The 18,614-nt window shown below is 34.1% G+C and overlaps 1 protein-coding gene across 1 annotated transcript; it reads left to right on the top strand.

Annotated features, from left to right (window-relative positions):
- Nucleotides 1-9,307: 9,307 nt before the first annotated feature.
- On the top strand, nucleotides 9,308-11,986 carry LOC131041493 (protein DUF642 L-GALACTONO-1,4-LACTONE-RESPONSIVE GENE 2-like). Its single transcript, XM_057974610.2, has 3 exons — nucleotides 9,308-9,480; nucleotides 9,587-10,087; nucleotides 11,342-11,986. The coding sequence occupies exons 1-3, from the start codon at nucleotides 9,372-9,374 to the stop codon at nucleotides 11,857-11,859; spliced, it is 1,128 nt and encodes a 375-aa protein (XP_057830593.2). The 5' UTR covers nucleotides 9,308-9,371; the 3' UTR covers nucleotides 11,860-11,986.
- The last annotated feature ends 6,628 nt before the right edge of the window (nucleotides 11,987-18,614 follow it).

Here is an 18,614-nt window from a genome sequence, read left to right as displayed (position 1 = left end):
ATTGCCATTGTGTGTAGTATTGTTGTTTATAGTGTTTGCGCTTTCCACATTTGGATTGTTTCTATAAACATCCATGTCTGGTAATGTAGTGTGCTCAAGATTGAAGAATAAATCATTGTCATACTCATAAGAACTCATGTTTGCGGATTCTTGAGCTTCTTTAGCTATTCTCCTAGATTTTTGAAGGCGGGTTTCAACCATGAACTAGGTGTTTGACCAAGATGTGAGAGACTAGATGAAAAAATGACAAGAGTATGGAAGACCAAGAGTTGTATGGAGTGTAAATGAATCTTGAGGTGTACTTGCAATGTCCAAAGTGTAAGACCAAGTAGGTAAGTAGTAGAGTAGGTGTGACTTCCAAAGAGAGGATCATTTCTCTTGATGAGGTAAGCTGACCTTGACTCTAAGTAAGACCAAATGAGACCCAAAGGTAAGAAACCTTGATGAGGGACAACTTAGCAAAGTGTAGTTGTATGTAGTGTGTTGAAAAAGTATAGTGAGGACAAGCAAGTGACCTTTTTGACTCAAGTTTAGACAAGTATGAATGTAAAATGAGATGTGGAGCAATGATGGACTGTATGAGACCTTAGAACAGGTTGAATGCTAGATGAAACCTGAAGAGACAACCTAGGAAGCTCAAGTATTCCGAAACTGATTTTCTTTGTTTGCTGGACTGTAAAAGTTTTCAATTCCTGACACAGACGCCTTTGTATACTTCACAGACGCGATTCCTAGACACAGACGCTTCTCTGTTAAACACAGACACTGATAAAAACACAGACGCTATTCTGCCCTTCACAGACGCGCTTAGATGACCCAGACGCGGTTAAAATAGACACAGACGCATTTCTGTAAACTTCGTGCAATTTTTCCAATCTGTGAAGTTGTTTTGTTGTGACCAAATCTGACTGTTTGACTGTTTTTCATGACAAGAGGACACAATGTTGATGACTCAATGTTTGCAAACTGTTTAGACTCCAAAAGTGTGTTGTTTGATGTAAAATGTTTTGCATACACTTGAAGACACAAAAGACACAATGTTTTGTTGTTTGGTCTTGAATGTTTGAGTGTTTAGCATAAGACAAGCACAAATCTTATGGTTGGCCAAGACAATAGTTGTTGATCCCACATAGGGTTTTACCCCCAAGGCTACGCTATTTAGAGCGGATACTTAGATGCTTGACCTCACTGGCTCCACCCTCGGTACTCACTTCTCGGGTCAGCCAAGCATCAGTCCCCATGAAAACTCCCCATGGCAAACTTTGTATCTCTACTAAGAACCGTATGTGTGTGGGCCGCTACCAGAGGTCCGACCTCCTACCTCAACAACTAGAAGGATTTGGGCTTCTAAAACAAAAAGGTGCTAGTAAGGGTATCTGCTCGTGTGGCCATACATGCGGCACTTTCAGCTCTATAAATACAGAAGGCTCCCAGCCGGTAGGGGTTACGCCCTACAAATGATCAAATAAATTTGATCAAATGGGTTTATGGGGAGACATAGTGTCGGTATGAAATAATTCTCTACGGCTTATGGAGGCATGGCAACCACTTTGAAAATTCTGACAACTATATTTCTTTGAAGAGTTCCTACAATCAATACAATTAATTCAATTTTTGCATAAACCCTATCTTGGCATATGTCATGTATTCGGCCTTCACACTTGCTAACTGACTATAGGAACTTGAAATTTTCAAAACATCTTTAATAGTCCTTTTCTAGCTGCAGAAACAGATCCAGAGCTTTCAAAATGGCACATGCGAGGAGGATGTTTGGTAAAAATAGTAGAATATGGTCTTTACTCCAGTAGGTTATGCTTATGTAGATTTTTTAATGAATTTTCCAATAAATCTATTTTGTACATATCCTATAATTATTACATTCTGTGGATGACATCACTCAGAGATGACCTTTCAAGCAGTTCGGTGCTACAATTCAGTTGTAAACCTGGCTGACCGCATTTACCTGAAAGTTTCTAAAATCCTTTTTGATAAATATTTTTTCATGCAACAAACAAATTTAACTATTATTACATTCGAAAAGATAACACTTCTTTGTGGCGTTAATAAACCATTAGGTCGATGACTCCACATTCTAAAAGATTGCCAATCAAACTGTTCAAGCGCTTTATTTCTATGACCAACCCATATTCATACATGATCTTCAGACACCAAGAAAACACGTCCTTACACCCACTGCTATAGTTTGATCTTGCCTCTTGATGATATGTCTCAAGGCACCTTCAAAACAACCACTATTTATTGATGCCCATCGATAATCTATGCTGCAAATCGATTTGAAGCATGCACAATCCTTTTTCACTTCTCTTATCATTCCATTCTATCCTTCAAGTGATTTGTAATTAAGGCTAAATAAAAGTGTGCTTAATTTGAATTACAGATTTTTCCCAATCGCAAACAGAATTACGTGGTTATGTTTTTTAACCGTTGAAATTACAAAAGCTAAGCTCACTTAATCCTGTGCACAACTTAATAGTGTTAAACAATAACTTAAAGAAGAAATTGAAAATCAAACGAATAAAAGAGAATTAGTAGATAGAAGAGAGATCACGAGCTTGATAATGGAGTTCACTCAATATGAGCTACGTCTCTGGGTTCGCTTCTCAATGTAAGACCGCTTTATTGATGACGCCAAGCATAAACCACCTTATTACATCATCCAAGCTTCAAACTTGCAACATCTCTCACTGTTTCCTCAGACACCTAAAGACACTCGTGTACTCTTCTTCACGGGCTAGCCTTCAATTGCCTCTTAACCCAATTGCACTGGAGAGTATTACAATTTAACAAATGCCTTTGTGCTTACAAAAACCATGAAGACTCTTGTTCTCCAATTTCTTTTCAAGAGAAATTCTAAATTCTTCTCACAATGAAAAATTGATTGCCTTTACAAGACAAACACTCCCAGTTATATACAATTTCATATGCTAAAATGGGGTTAAAACAATAATATTTTACAAATATTCCATACACCCTAATTCGAGCCTTATAATCTTTTAATAATGGCTTAAAATATTATAACATGGGCTCTCCTTAATTTTGGGTTTGTATGGTTTAATTATTGTTTTGGTCTTGTGTAAATGAAGGGGCTCAGGCCCTACCTCCACGGACTGCCTTTGTTTCCAAACAATTTTTTTAAAGTTGTGTGGAAGCCATAGTTGTGAGGCATGAACAGTAAGCGGGAGGTTAGTGGTTTGAACTGCCACCTCCTTAATATAGCCTTCATTACTTTCAATAGCAACTTGACCCCTATTATATCTGAGGAATCCGCTTGCTCTTAGCGGTGGAGAGAAAAAGTAGAAAAGGGGAGGTCAAGTCTTCTAGATCCTCCTAGATCATTCCTCCCAATTGAGAAGCTTTTGGACCTCCAAAAGGTCTATTTTATTTACAATTTGAGCTAGGGAAATGTCACCCCACTTGCCCAGTATCATCTGCCCTTCCTGCTGAAAGCTTGAACATCTACCCATCACAAACACAAAGAAATATGAGATAACTTTGCTGATACAATCAACTGTAACTTCACCAATATTCATTGTCGCATCCATCATCCACATAGAACTAACTAGCAGAATAGCAAACAAGACTAAATAAAATGAAGCAGAAGAAAAAGTATCAACGTGCTGTATCTCCTGAACAGGAACATCATTAGAAAATGAAACATTCAAACCCTCGGTTACCACCTCTGGCTGAAGGCCTGACTCTTCTTGCAACTGATCCTTATACTGTGTTGTTTGTGACACCATATCATGTTTCAAATTTCCATGCTTGTTATCACTAGCTGTTACAGACATAAGGGTTAAAGCATTGCTTGCATTTACAATCATTTTCAAATGTCTTGTTTTTTCAAGAGACTTGTCACGTTTCCTGTGATGAGCTTTTACACTGAATTCAAGTCCATCTTTAAACAAATGATACCTATTATGTTCCCTATAGAAAATGGCCTTTCTATCATACAAATAAGGATTGCCTAGAACCATCCCACAGATGTCAAGCAGAATTACATCTAACTCTACCTCATCTACAAACTTGGATGTGATTGCAAATCGGAGTTTACATTGTTTTTATACATGTAACCGAGCATTATCATGCACCCAACCCAATGGATATGGTTTAGGATGAGGTGTTGTTTTTAATCCCAATTTCTTAACAACTTGTTCAAAGATTAAGTTCACTTGTGATCCACTATCTATGAGTGTATCAATTTTACTTTGTTTTGCAATAGCCCTTATATGAAACAATTCATTCCTTTTACTTTCAACAGAGACCTCATTACACTTTATAGAGGAAGTATGGGAATTGGTATTAGCAACTGGATCAATATCTTTTATACCCACAACTGTTATCTTGGATTCATCACCAGATTCTGAACCAAGGTCTTGCACGATAGCTATGGTCTTTTGCTTACCCTTTTGATTCTTGAACCACTTGGGTTTTAGATCAGGATGCAATTTCCAACATTTTGCATCTTCATGCCCTTCCCTTTTGTAGTGTGAGCAATAAGGCTTCTCCTTCTCTTTCTTCACGGAAATTGTTCGCTGCATTTTCTCCTTCCCTTTCTTGCTCCCTTTGTGTAAACTGGATTCCATGAAAAGACTATCATGGCTATTCCTTGAGCCTGTTTCAAGATGAATGGCTTGCACACTAACTTCATCAAGGTTAGTTGGATTAAATCATAAGTATTGTATGTCTCAAATTCTCATGCAATCCACCTATATACTTTAACAAAGTTTCTTGTGTGTATAAAGGAATGCCCAAAATTAAGGCTCTTTTCCTAAACTCCTGTGTATATTCCTGCACACTTTGTCCTTTCTCTTGCCTTAATGATTGCCAGTTCATTACTACTTTTTGCATGTGACCTAATGGATAAAATTGTTTCTTAAGTGTAGCTGTAAACTCAAACCAAGAAGAAATTATTTTACCATATCGGCTAAGATCTTCTTGAGTTCTGCTCTCCCACCAGATTAAGGTTGTGCCTCCCAAGCGAAGAGTGGCTAACTAGATCTTTGAAGCATCATCAGTAAACTTCTGAATCCTACAATAAAATTCAACTTGTTTTATCCAGTTAACAAGTTTCTCTACATCCACTTCTCCATTATAGGTTGGCAATTCAAATTTAACATCAAGCTTTAACAAAGGTGAGTTAGACTCAGACTGTACAGGTTGTTTTTTCTTGGGGGAAGAAGTAAAAGAAGAAGATGAAGAAGATGAAGAAGAAGAAGATGAAGAAGATGGGGATGGAGGTTCAGGAGGGTCACTACCACCTCCTACTCCTTTGTCTTTGATGTCTTTCGAAGGGGATTCACCTTCCTTCTTCTTTTTGTCTTTTCTTTCCTTTTTCTTATGCCTATCCTTGTACAACTCTTCCACCATCATCTTCATGTCTAGGAATGCTTTACAAAATTGTTCTTCATTCTCAAAGAGTTCAGGATTAACACATTTTCCTTCTTCCAATTGTGCCATGGTTGATCTTTGAGTAACTCACCTCGATCCGATCTTTGGATTAAATTCTTCAAGTGCACCTTCTCCTTGCTTTAATTTCAACTTGGTTAACATCCACCACTTGCAATTTTTTTCTATTAAATTGCTCTGATACCAATTGATCTATAATTAAGGCTAAATAAAATTGTGCTTGATTTAAATTCCATTCTATCCTTCAAGTGACATATTTTTAAGGTATTCTGTCAAGAAGTTCATGTGCCTTGTCAATACTTCACATTTCATGTGCATTTCAACCTATGTATTTTGTGCATTCTTGTGAGACCACATTTCTTCAACGAATTCTATCATAGGTTCAAGTTGCTTGGCTATGATTCCATATTTGCATGCACGTTTACTAGGCTTTTCGAATTATAGTACATTTAGTTGTGAAGAGGTGAAGAGCCCTGGGAAATAGTTGGGAAATGTGGTTTTACTCCTGCAAATTGTATTTGTTTGAAAGTTTTGGAAGCTTTTCAACATCTCCATTTTGCACAGTCAATATGCTAGGAAAACATATTATCCTGAGTTGATTTTTCTTTGTATCGAGAATCTTTAGCATCGGCATAAGTTGTTTGGTATTGGAAAGAGCCGAGTAGATGAGCTTTGAAGAAGTCTAAGAGTTAGTTATAAAAACTAATTTTGCAATAATGATTTTCCTATCATGGGCCACGTGCCAAATTATCCATGTCAAATGGAACTCGAATAGGCTGTTATAAATGAGACGTTATCAAATTTACCTAAGTTACCAAAGGAAATGAAAATAAAGTGTATCGACTTCTTCATCAACTTGGCCGACTTACCAATGTGATGGAGATGAGAATAACACTTGGAAAACTTGGTAAGTTATGACTATTTAAAACACCGATTTGTATTGATGTGAAATCGGTAACTTGGGAGTCTTTTGCAAAACACCGAATCCATTATTTCTTTGTTGATAGAAGAATCAATGATTTTTGACAATATAACAAGTGATATAACATTCACTTGTTATTGGTAACTAGAGGATTTATGATTTCTAGTTATCAATATGTTTGCCTTGAATTATTTATTTCCACCTTGTCCATGTTAACATCTTGTCATCATCAGCATTGATGAATATTCAAACTCTTTGAATGTACCAAGAAGATATCTTAACTTTTCCATCATTCTCGCTTTCCTATAGATCAACATGTTATTATAGTCAATCAAGCTACTTAACAATGGAATGAAGGATCTTAAGATATAGCGTCTCTATGAGAATATTATAGAAACTTTGAGAATTTTTCACTTATGATTCATGATTTGGTGCTAAAAAATCTTCAATCAATGCATGATGGATGTTCCTCATGAATTTGTCAGATAAACCTCTTGACCTATCAAATGAAAAAAAAAATATAAATGTATCTTTTGATCATAATTGCTACCAACATCAAGGTGTTTGACACAAAACTTTCACAACTTTTCAATTTTTGAAAGTAGGGTTAACAACTTTCAATTTTCGAAAGTAGGGTTAAGAAGGCCAAATTATGTTGGCCATACATGATGAATTTTTAAAATGACAATTAGAGTTAAAAAAAATTCAAAAAAAATTACAAAATAATATCTTCATCAATCTTTAGTGTGTTAAAGATCATTTCTAGGAGGTTTTGAAAAAAACATTTATTTATGTCAAAAAGTGGTGGTTGTACATGTGCATGGTATGGTCCTGAAACAAACGTTTAAAAAAAGTAGTTCTTAGACATCCCTTTTGAAAGTCAATTTCTATCATGTTGGTATTAAAATAAATAAATAATTTGGAAACTAGACTCTGAGTGCTACATTTCTTAGCATTAACTTTTTTCAAGATTCAATCTCCAAGTGATTCAAATTTTTAGGTCAAATGTGGCAAAATCTGAAAATCAAGGAAAATACTTCCACTTTTTGACCAAAAAGTGGACTCAACTTCTTGCATTGACCCAAGTGTTGAATGAGATAATAAGTGTGAAATACCAAACTCTTGTAAACTAGAGTGTGATTCTATTAAGAAAAAATAAATAAATATAGACTCAACTATTATAAACCTCTGTGAAGTAAAATTAAATATAGCACAACAACCCTCAAAATCAAGTTATGTTTGAGAAAAATCAATAGTTAAGCCATTGAAAAAAGATAACCTTCCACAAAAATATTTAAACTTCCAACCCTTTGTGGCATAATACAAAACCCCATAATCAATAATCAAACTTTATGCTACCCAAAAATCACCACTCAACAACACATTATTTGCCCTAGAATGACAAGCTATGAAGAATACTCTCTTAAGGACTACGAGAAGAAATTCTACAAATACCATCTCCCCATGCTTAATACACCTAATCTTGACAAATATAGGTTGACACCAAACTCTAGGCCATATGAAACATGCCAATGGTCCATATAACAAACTTCTAAATCCACAGTGATGGGGAGTCTTCATGTGATGATATAAGCAAGTTCTTGGGGTTTAATAGATCTTCACATATATTTCTTTGTTGCACAAATCCAAATAATTGGGCATAAGTGGGAAAACTTACAATTGTACAAGTTATTTGCCTAGTAGATCTTCATAAATCAAATAATACTCTTCTATTAATGCAATTCCTCTCAAATGTGGATGCATCATCTATTCATCAACATAAAGCATTCTCAAAAAACTAGATTTCAAATTTTGATAAGATGTGGCGGTCCTTTTTACAATTGACTAATCAACCAAAAATACCAAATAAACTATTGGACTTAAATATATTAGAAAACAAATTCTTCTTTTTTTCCAATGTGAAATTGTCTCAACACCCCAAGGATGCTCTAAAAAGGACGCTACCAACTTACTATAATGTTAGCTAACCCTTAAAGTTGGATTTCATTTTCTATGTTGAATTTATTTATTTATTTAAATTTAAGTATACATACAGAGTTTGAAATTAAAAAATAAAATTACATTTCTACTTTTACAATTCAAAATACAACTAAACAATTAGGGTAGAGGGTCCTATAAGTGAACACCCTAACTTCGCACCTCCTAAAACCTATTTTAGATATTTCAAATTTCTTTCAATTTTGTATAGCTACTTACTTGTTAAGTCCCCTACTTAGAAAATTTGGTTTCAAGTTGACATAGTCAACTATGATGACACATCACATCTTTTTTGTCAAGGTGTCCAAAATTGTCACGGAAAGAAGTAAGACCCTTAGTTGTGCACTAAGTCATGTTTATTGGTGTGCTAATGTGGCATCACATAATTAGTGGCTTTTTCAAATTTGCTGGAATCTTTTTGAAGATAAGTGTGGACATTACACTTTTTGTGCTTCACTATTAAACTAATCATACACAATATTAGACCCCACTCTACTATAAGACCCTTTCTCCCAATGTTTCCAAATTAACTTATAATTTATGGCCAGTCTTAAACCACACACACTAAGCAGCATATTAACCCTAGAGAATGTCAATCAATTCGAATGTTTTTACACTTTTAAGTGTAAAAATCAAAGATTAATATGTGTGATTTAAACCATCTCATAATTTACATGATAAAACTGATTATAAATATTTTAATTTATAACAAACAGAAATCATTTCTTGCCATAAATCGAACACGTTATAACAGTCGAGATTAACAAAATAAAATTGGCCGGTCCACTGGGAAGCCACATTTCCCAAAGGTGTCTTAACACCCTCGAGTAAATAGCGGCATACCTATATCGTCGGCTGTTTTCTAAGATTAGCTTTCCTTGCATAACGGTCGCCTCATACGGTGGAAAATGTTTACAAATCGTAAACGCGGTTTTGTCCACCCACAACGGCTCCCTCTGTATATATAAATTGTACACCTCCTTCAACAAATTAATTCAGCTTGGCCATTGTTTTCGCAATTCTTATGATATTGGAGGAAAGATTATCAGTGAGAGCGTTCAAAATGGGTAGATCAATTGCTGTAGTCTCTGTTATTGTACTTCAACTTCTCAGCTGTGTCATAGCAAAAGATGGTATAAGCTTTTTTCTTTTTATTTCTCATATAGTTTACAGAAAAACTTATACAGAGCGACCCAATTGAAGATCTTATTTATGTCTGTATATATTTATTTATTTCAGGAATGCTTCCGAATGGCAACTTTGAGATTGGCCCAAAGCCGTCGGATCTAAAGGGCACGCTCATCATAGGAGAAAATTCGCTGCCAAATTGGCGAATTAAGGGCATAGTGGAATACATTGAGTCGAGTCATAAGCCAGGAGATGTGATGGTGATTGTGCCTCGAGGAACACATGCGGTAAGGCTGGGAAATGATGCATCGATCATCAGCCAAAGCGTTCAGGTGAAAAAGGGTTCACATTATTCACTTTCATTTCATGCTGCTCGCACCTGCGCGCAGGCTGAAAGCTTGAGTATCTCCGCAATGCCCGTCTGGGGAGAGATTTCTATTCAGACGATTTATAGTAGTAATGGGTGGGATGCGTATGCCTGGGGATTTCAAGCTCCTGCTGATAGCATTGAATTTGTTATTCACAACCCCGGTGTTGAGGAAGATCCTGCTTGCGGACCTGTGATCGACGCTGTTGCTCTCAAGCACTTCAGAGTGCCCAGATCCCCAAAACGTAGGTTTTGTATTGCTCATTCTCTTGTATTGTTTTTTTTTCCCTTGTGAGGAATGGATATAATTAGGTTTAAACAGCACACTAAGTTTCGTTGTATTTAAATGATTTTATTTTAAATTATACTGGTTTGTTCAGTCAATCAAATCAAAATCTAGAGTATTATTTAAGCCAAACTGATTGACACAGATTGTTTACTAGCAACATAAATTATATTATTCTTAAGCATTTGAGAGCAGCCAGATTCTCAAAACAGTGTTCTTGTATTGTTAATTTTCTTGTGATCTAGATCATGGTCAGACATAAACAACACATTATAAGCTTTGATTTGTTTAAATGGTTCATCTGAAATTGCACTTGTTTTTTGAATAGGATCCATCCATTAGTATGGTTTCAAATGAGCCAACCAAACAAATCAACCCTAATGTTAGAGTGATTTCAAATGAGTCAACCAAACAAATAAACCTTTAGAGTGTTGTTTTTCAAAACACTGGTCTTGTATTGCTAGCTCACTTGTCTTGCTCTAGTTTTATGATTGGGTTCAAATTGGTACAACCAAACTTAAACAGCATATTCTAAGCTTTGATTTGTTTAAGTGCCTCATTTGAAATTTTACTAGCTTCTTCAATAGGATCCATCTATTTTCAAATGAACAACCTAAACAAGTCAAAGCTTAGGGTGTATTGTTTTAAGGCAAATCAATCAACATGAATTCTTTACTAGCATAAATTATATAAATATTGATTTGTGATTTCATTGCATGAATTTTGTATTAATATTGATCTGAATATTGCCGATCAATCATCAGATTGTGCAACAAAATTGATTTCAGTGTATAATTTGCATTGCCTATGTTTTGCAATGAAATCACATATAATATGATCTCATTACGCAATTCATGATTGTATATTGCAAAAAAAAATGATTTCAATGTATAATTTGTATTGTGTATGTTTTGCAATGAATGCACAGATAATATGATTTCATTACACAAGTTGTGATGGTATAATGCAATGAAATGATAGATCAATATTAATACATAATTTCACTAAACAATGTTTGATTGTTTAGGGTCAATTTTAAACACGGCATTCTAAAATTTGATTTGTTTAAATGATTCATTTAAAATTACGTCAGATTTAAAATCCAACTATTAATATGATTTTAGATAAACTATCTAAACAAATGATAACTTAATATAAGATACTAAGTCAAACAGAACCAACACTGATGATACATTGTGATTTATGGGCGCAGCTAATCTGATAACAAATGGAGATTTCGAAGTGGGCCCCTACGTCTTCCGCAACGCGTCATCTGGTGTGCTGATTCCTCCAACCCGGGAGGACGAGGTGTCGGCACTGCCCGGATGGGATGTGGAGTCGCCCAGGCCTGTCAAGTACGTCGACGCCTACCATCACCACTTCGTAGTGCCAGAGGGGAAGGCGGCGGTGGAGCTGATTGCGGGCAAGGAGAGCGCCATTGGACAGACAGTCATAACGGTTCCTGGTAAGAAATACGATCTCAGCTTTGTGGTTGGAGATGCGGGCAACCAATGCAAAGGTGAACTTAACGTGGTGGCTTTTGCCGGGAATCAGACTGTGGAGGTTCCTTACCAGTCTCAAGGAAAGGGAGGCTTTAAGCCCGCTACGCTTTCCTTCACTGCGGCTTCTGACACGACTAAGATTGTGTTCACCAGAGCTTTCTACACCATGCGCAGCGATGATGGCGTTACTTTCTGTGGACCCGTTGTCGATCAAGTCACACTAAATTGATATGATTTTCAGAATCATTTAAAGCAGTTGGTAGTGGATTTTAGAATGGGTGCAAGCGTTGTAGTGATAGTAATAAGTTCCTGCGATCATTTCATACCATGTTCTTCCATTTATGTAAAATCTGAAGTTCGAGTTTGATATTTTAAATTTGAATTTAGTTTGGGTTTTGAAATTCATTCTTGGCCGAAGTAATTTTCTTTCTTAGGCCATTGATTAAATATCAGATAGACAAGATTAGATATACAGTCTTCTGCTCAAGTTCAAACGAAACACAAAGAACAAAACAGGGTAGCTAGTATAGCTAAAAGAAACCAGTAATAATAAGTCTTTTATTCTTGAAAAGCCATTCCTCAACAGATTGTCAAGAAGATAAAAAACAATTACACAGCAACCAGTCCAAATCAAATCGAAATTAAAACCAGATCAGAACCGAAACAATAACTTCTGCGCACAACCCACAAACATTTCTTGTGTTTTGGTAAATATCTCAATATAGCTTGTATGACTTAATAAGAATCAAAAGAGATAATTTTGTTGAATAATTTTTAAGTCAACTTAGGTAGAAGATGTAGTACTACAATCTTATATAGAAAAAATGATTGGTTATTTATATAAATTTTTAGTCAAGGGGAGAAATGTTATGTGACTTTTTTTTCAAAAGAAGATTAGGTTATGAAATAAATCTTTTATATTTAAAAAGGGAATAAAAATAAAGGATATTATTCTCCTTTGTCTTAAAGAAAGATTAGTAAAGATTGTTAATGAAAACTTTCTTAAAAGAGAGGTATAATTGTTTTAATGAAATGTTAAATAAAGGTGACCTTTTCAAAAGGGTGTGATGGTTTGGAAAGCCACCCCTTAAAAGGTTATATAAGACATTTATGTGAGACTTGGAGGGGCATGGAGATCACTCAAGGAAGAAGAAGAAGGTGGATTGGTGGGCTATGGTCATGGGAGGAAATATTGGAATTTAGAGGGCACAAAGGAATGAAGGTTAAGGTCAATGGTTGGAATGGGCATTGGAGAAGGGGCACACAGTGTGTGTCCAACTTGGGGTACGGTGTGCACTCAAGAGTGCCAGGGTTGTGTTTATTTCATGCTGTGAAGGTATGCGAGGTTCTCTGTAAGAAACCTGTCCTCCTGGAGTGCTTACTTGTTGTAAAAGATCCTAGACCTATGACTATTCCTTTGAATTGTAGATAGTATGGTTGGTTCTATGTAAGAACCGGTTTCCTCCATGGGGTGCCATAGCCATAAAGGACCCAAGGCCACTAGAATCTTCTTGGAGTGAGAATGACTATTCCAAGTGCTCAAGATTAAGATAAGTATTGGAAAATCTTGATGCTATGAGATATTGAGAATGCTTTATATATGATTTTCCAATAATATGGTTGAATTAAGTGGCTATGTTATTCCATTTATTGTGTTATTAATTTACTTTATAATTATTATTATTTACATATAATTTAATGATATTTACCTTGTACATTTCTCCCATTATAACAAAGAAGAGTAACAACACCCTTTATCATAAATTTGGCCTTATGTACTATATGTTATATTAAGGACTCGATTGGTGATCTTATATATCCTACATGCTTCTAGTGTGTTTGGTTTGCTTTCCCAATCCCCAAATAAGAAGAAACAATCCAATCTCAATATGAAGCCTTTCCTTAGGTTTGTCCATGTGAAAGTGCCATTCTGAGTTTGCACCTACCTTAATTTGTTCTCATCTACATAGGCTTGAAAATCCAACTACACTTGGGATTGGTTGTGTAGTCCTACCCATTTTTATAATTACTTAATATTGCATTAAAATCACCTCCAATTACTCCTTTATCCCCACCCCAGTTGCTTAATTTGCCTAATATATTATGTCATCTTTCTCTTTTTCTCACTATTGAAACTCGGCCATACATGTTCATCACCCCAAAAAATAACATTCCTCTGTAAGGGCCTTCATTTTTCTATCATCCAATTCTAATTTTCCTCTTTCACATCACAAGTCATTCTTAAGGGGTTTCATACTATATCTAACCCTCCAATCTAACCCTCCACATGCTCCTCTCAAATCCATAAAATGTCCATTCCATTGGTTTGGTTACATATTCTTCTAGTGGTTGTTTCTTTGCCATGGTTACCCCAATTTCCTTTCCTAACCTGTCACGGTCCTTTTGATATGCTCCCCCTTTCCACAATTCATTGTCATCTTCTTTCTGAGTAGAATAGGGGTCTTGGTCTTGAATGGGGTAAGCCACAATTCTATTAGAAGGTTGGTGCTTTCATCCTCTTTGTTGTTCAGTGCCACCCTCGAGGATTCATGACATGGCTTAACCACCTCCTATGGTTTGCTTATATGTGGCATTTATATCGAGCATTAATAGGTCAATCTTTTGGTGCAACAACAACCCTTGGGACAACAAGTGGTATCAAATCTCAAGTGATAGGTTTGAATCCCTTGGTCACATTGGGGAGGATTGTTCGAAGGCTAGTGCCTTTGACCCCTTGGTTGTTTAGGTGTCATTGTCAAGGATTTGTGACATGACTTAACTACCTATCATAGTTTGTTTATCTTTGGTGTTTGTATTGAGCATTAACAAGTTTATCTTTTGGTGCAATGGCAAACCTTGGGCCAACAAGTGCTTTCCATTTGGGCTTCTTCTACTTCTACAATCTCATTTTTCATATTTTCTTTATGTTATGTGAGTTTTTCTCCAAGAGAAGATAAGGTTATTGTATGCATGTAAAATCCATCTTAATCACAATAATAATCAATTAGAAATCATAGGGAAATCACAAATCCCTATCTAATCAAAGAATCTAACAAACAAGACAATGAAATAATGCAATATCAAGAAATAAGAATTATAATAATTCAATGAAAATCCCTATTGCAAGATTGCATATTGCTTCCATTGCTCTTCTCTTCTCTGTGGTATGATGACTCTAAGATATTGCGCTAGTAACCTGCAAGTGACACAAAGATTCAAAGTTTGTGATTGTTGAAAATGTAGATGGATGCTCAATTTATAGATAATTGGAGAAGATTGATTGAAAGGTGGAACATATTGATCAAGAGGTGGAACTCAGGTGAGCTCACATGAAAATTGATAGTTGAACTACTGATTGTAGGACTAGAACTCAATAGATTGAATAGATTAATTGAGTCAATTGATTGAGAAAAAGCTGACTGATGGAAGAAAAAGAATGATTGGTGGAAATAAGGAGGATGACAAAGAAAGCTTAATTTAGAAAAAACTAACTGAAAGATGAAATAGAGATTGGAGAGATAAATGATTTAATTAATTAATTTAGCATGTGCTTGCATTTAGATTTAAATTATCAATTTAATCTTTGCATGATATTTATTCAAATAATTGAATTTATTTTAATTCAATTTAGCATTTGAATATATTTAGAACTTGACTTTGATTTTCAATTTGGTTTTTGAAATCATGCACATGCAATTGAATTTGGAAGAATTAGAAGAATATGAAATTAAATGAAATTAGAATTTGGGGATTTGGAAATGGAAGAATTAATTATCTAATTAAATAATTTAAAGAAACTATTTAATTATTTAGAAATGAAATTTAATTAAATAATAAAGAGTATTTAAATTAAAGGAATTAAATCACAATAAATTAAATAATAAATATTTAATTAATATTTAGAAAAGGGTTAATGATTACATGATGATAGGATTGAGATAGAAACTGAGAATTAATTATTTAAATAATAAAGATTATTTAAATTGGGGAATTAATCAGAATTAATTAAATAATAAATATTTAATTAATATTTAGAAAATAATTTAAATGATTAAATGATGATAGAATAAGAAATAGAATAATTAGTGAAATGATGAGAAAATATGAAATTAGAAGAATAAGATTAATTAACTTAATTAAATAATTATTTAATCAATTAGAGGAATAATTAGTACATGATCAATGAGATATTTTTAGGTGTATACAGTTATAAAATAAACCTTTTATATTTAAAAAGAGGATAAAAATAAAGGATATTATTTTCCTTTGTCTTAAAGAAAGATTAGTAAAGATTGTTAATGAAAACTCTCTTAAAAGAGAGGTATAATTGTATTAATGAAATGTTAAATAAAGGTGACCTTTCCAAAAGGGTGTGATTTTTTGGAAAGCCACCCCTTAAAGGTTATATAAGTCATTTATGTGAGACTTGGAGGGGCATGGAGATCACTGAAATAAGAAAAAGAAGGTGGCTTGGTGGGCTATGGTCGTGGGAGGAAATATTGGAATTTAGAGAGCATAAAGGAATGAAGATTAAGGTCATTGGTTGGAATGGGCATTGGAGAAGGGGCACATAGTGTGTGTCCAATTCGGGGTATGGTGTACACTTGGGAGTGCCAGAGCTATGTTTATTTTATGTCGTGAAGGCATGCAAGGTTCTGTGTAAGAACCTATCCTCTTGGAGTGCTTACTTGTCATAAAAGAGCCTATACCTGTGACTATTCCTTTGAATTGTAGATAGTATGATTGGTTTTGTGTAAGAACTAGTTTCCTCCATGGGGTGCCATATCCATAAAGGACCCAAGGCCACTAGAATCTTCTTGGAATGAGAATGACTATTGCAAGTGCTCAAGATTAAGATAAGTATTGGAAAACCTTGATGCTATAAGATATTGAGAATGCTTAATATATGATTTGCCAATAATATGGTTGAATTAAGTGGCTATGTTATTCCATTTATTATGTTATTAATTTACTTTGTAATTATTATCATTTACATATAATTTAATGATATTTACCTTTAATTAATGAGATTTACATTAACATTTAATCTATTGATTATATTACAATTAATTAATTGATTTTTGGAGAAAAGTGACCTTACATTTGGTATCAGAGCCTAATGATTTGGCCTTCCTATCTTTAAAACTTCATATTAACTAGTTATTGGAAAACTCCTTTTGTATGTCTAGCATAACATTTTATCATAGAGTATCCTGAAACTCATGAAATTTTAAGTAGATGTGTTAAAGATATTTTTTCTAGTAAATAATAAGTTTACAATATTGTATACATAATTATTTTATAAAAGTTCCTTAAACTGTAGTTGGGATAGAAAAGAGAGAAAAATATTACTTTACACATATCTATTAGTGAAAGGTTGTTTCAATAGCTTGAGTTGAAGGATGACATCATATTTGTTGTCATGATAGTGTAAAGAGCTCACTCCATCATAAATCATTATTTAGGTTCAACATGAAATTAGACATAAAAATAATTGATAAGTTAAAAGAAAGAAAATAACACCATTATGAAAAGAAGCTAGATATAGCTTGTGAAGAATTTATTTATTGCCTAAATGTAGAGAGATTGATAGTTTCTTATAACATATATTTTACCAATCTCCAAAATTTTGGTAGAATTTTTTTATTATTGGATGAAAAAATAAAATACATTGAAAATCTATTTGTTAATTTATTCTTATGATTTATATATGTCCCATAAAGAATATATTGTATTGAACCATTATTTGATAAAAATTATTGAAAGTTTCTTCAAAATAATCAATTTTTTTTTAAAAAAAAATATTTTAATCTCTTTAGAAAAAAATAAAAAATGATAGCCGCTAGCTTAAACATTTGAATTCAACACTTTTTATAATTTGGATTTAGGTGACATGTCTCATCATAGCTTGTATTGGTGTTTAGTTTAAGTTCATAATACTTGATGTCTAAAATCTTTGAGCCATGGTATATAGTCTATACACCCCTTCGTTGATGAATGGGTGTCTCATTTCAAAGGTTTGAGACCTAGCACATCATTGGTCACGTTTGTCTCTATATGATCAAGTTCTATATGTGAATCAAAAGGTAATGGAAAGTTATGTCTCCTTGTGAAAACTCTTGAAAAATATGAAAAGAAAGACGAAATATTTGAACGTAGTCATCATTTCACATAGAAAAGATGAGAAATTTATCTTCACGTTCCTAGCTTGTGTTGCTGCACTCACCATCGACTATAATTAGAGTATAACAAAATGATGTTTTTCTTGAAAACATTTGATAAATATATAAATAAATACAATTGGTGAGTTTAAAATCGAACTCGATGACCTTTGCCAAACTTCTCCTTGTACATGCCAGAATGTGATCTTTAAAACATGAAACATCCATAAAAGCATAAAGGAGAATGCATTTTCACTAGGTGTTATAGTTTTGTGTGCCTTGTTACATAGATGCAAAGTGCCATTATAGTGATATATCAAAAGCACCAAAATAGATTTGCACATTATGAAAAAAAACCACAGATTAATGGAGTGGTCAACCATCAATTGTAGCTGAATTCACAGAAGAGACTCAAGAGAAAACAAAACATAAGTGAACACTCCTAGGAAACTATACAAAAATGAACATATCCTACTCGACAAAGAGAACCTCTAAATACATTTTCTAAACAAAAATCATAAATGTTGTGTACTTGTGACTAACGAATATATGTAGGGGAGGAAGCTGAGTCATATACAGAGCCCAGTGCATTCCCTTGAGAAAAACAATGACCATAAAATGCCTATTTGGACAAATACATCATTGAAATAAGATTTAGGAATGGATGGAAACACTCTCATGTTGAGATGTATAACAAATTTGAGGTCTATGAATACACTTAAGTAAATAAAATTTATATTGTGGATGTGAGTTGCCAACTACTATATGATTTATTGGGATGGGGTTTGGATAATAAACATTAAGTCTTCTAGAAGTTCTTGAA

Source organism: Cryptomeria japonica, chromosome 7, assembly GCF_030272615.1.
Source record: "Cryptomeria japonica chromosome 7, Sugi_1.0, whole genome shotgun sequence".
In the NCBI taxonomy this organism is placed as follows: Eukaryota; Viridiplantae; Streptophyta; class Pinopsida; order Cupressales; family Cupressaceae; genus Cryptomeria; species Cryptomeria japonica.
This window is presented reverse-complemented; position numbering and strand designations above follow the sequence as displayed.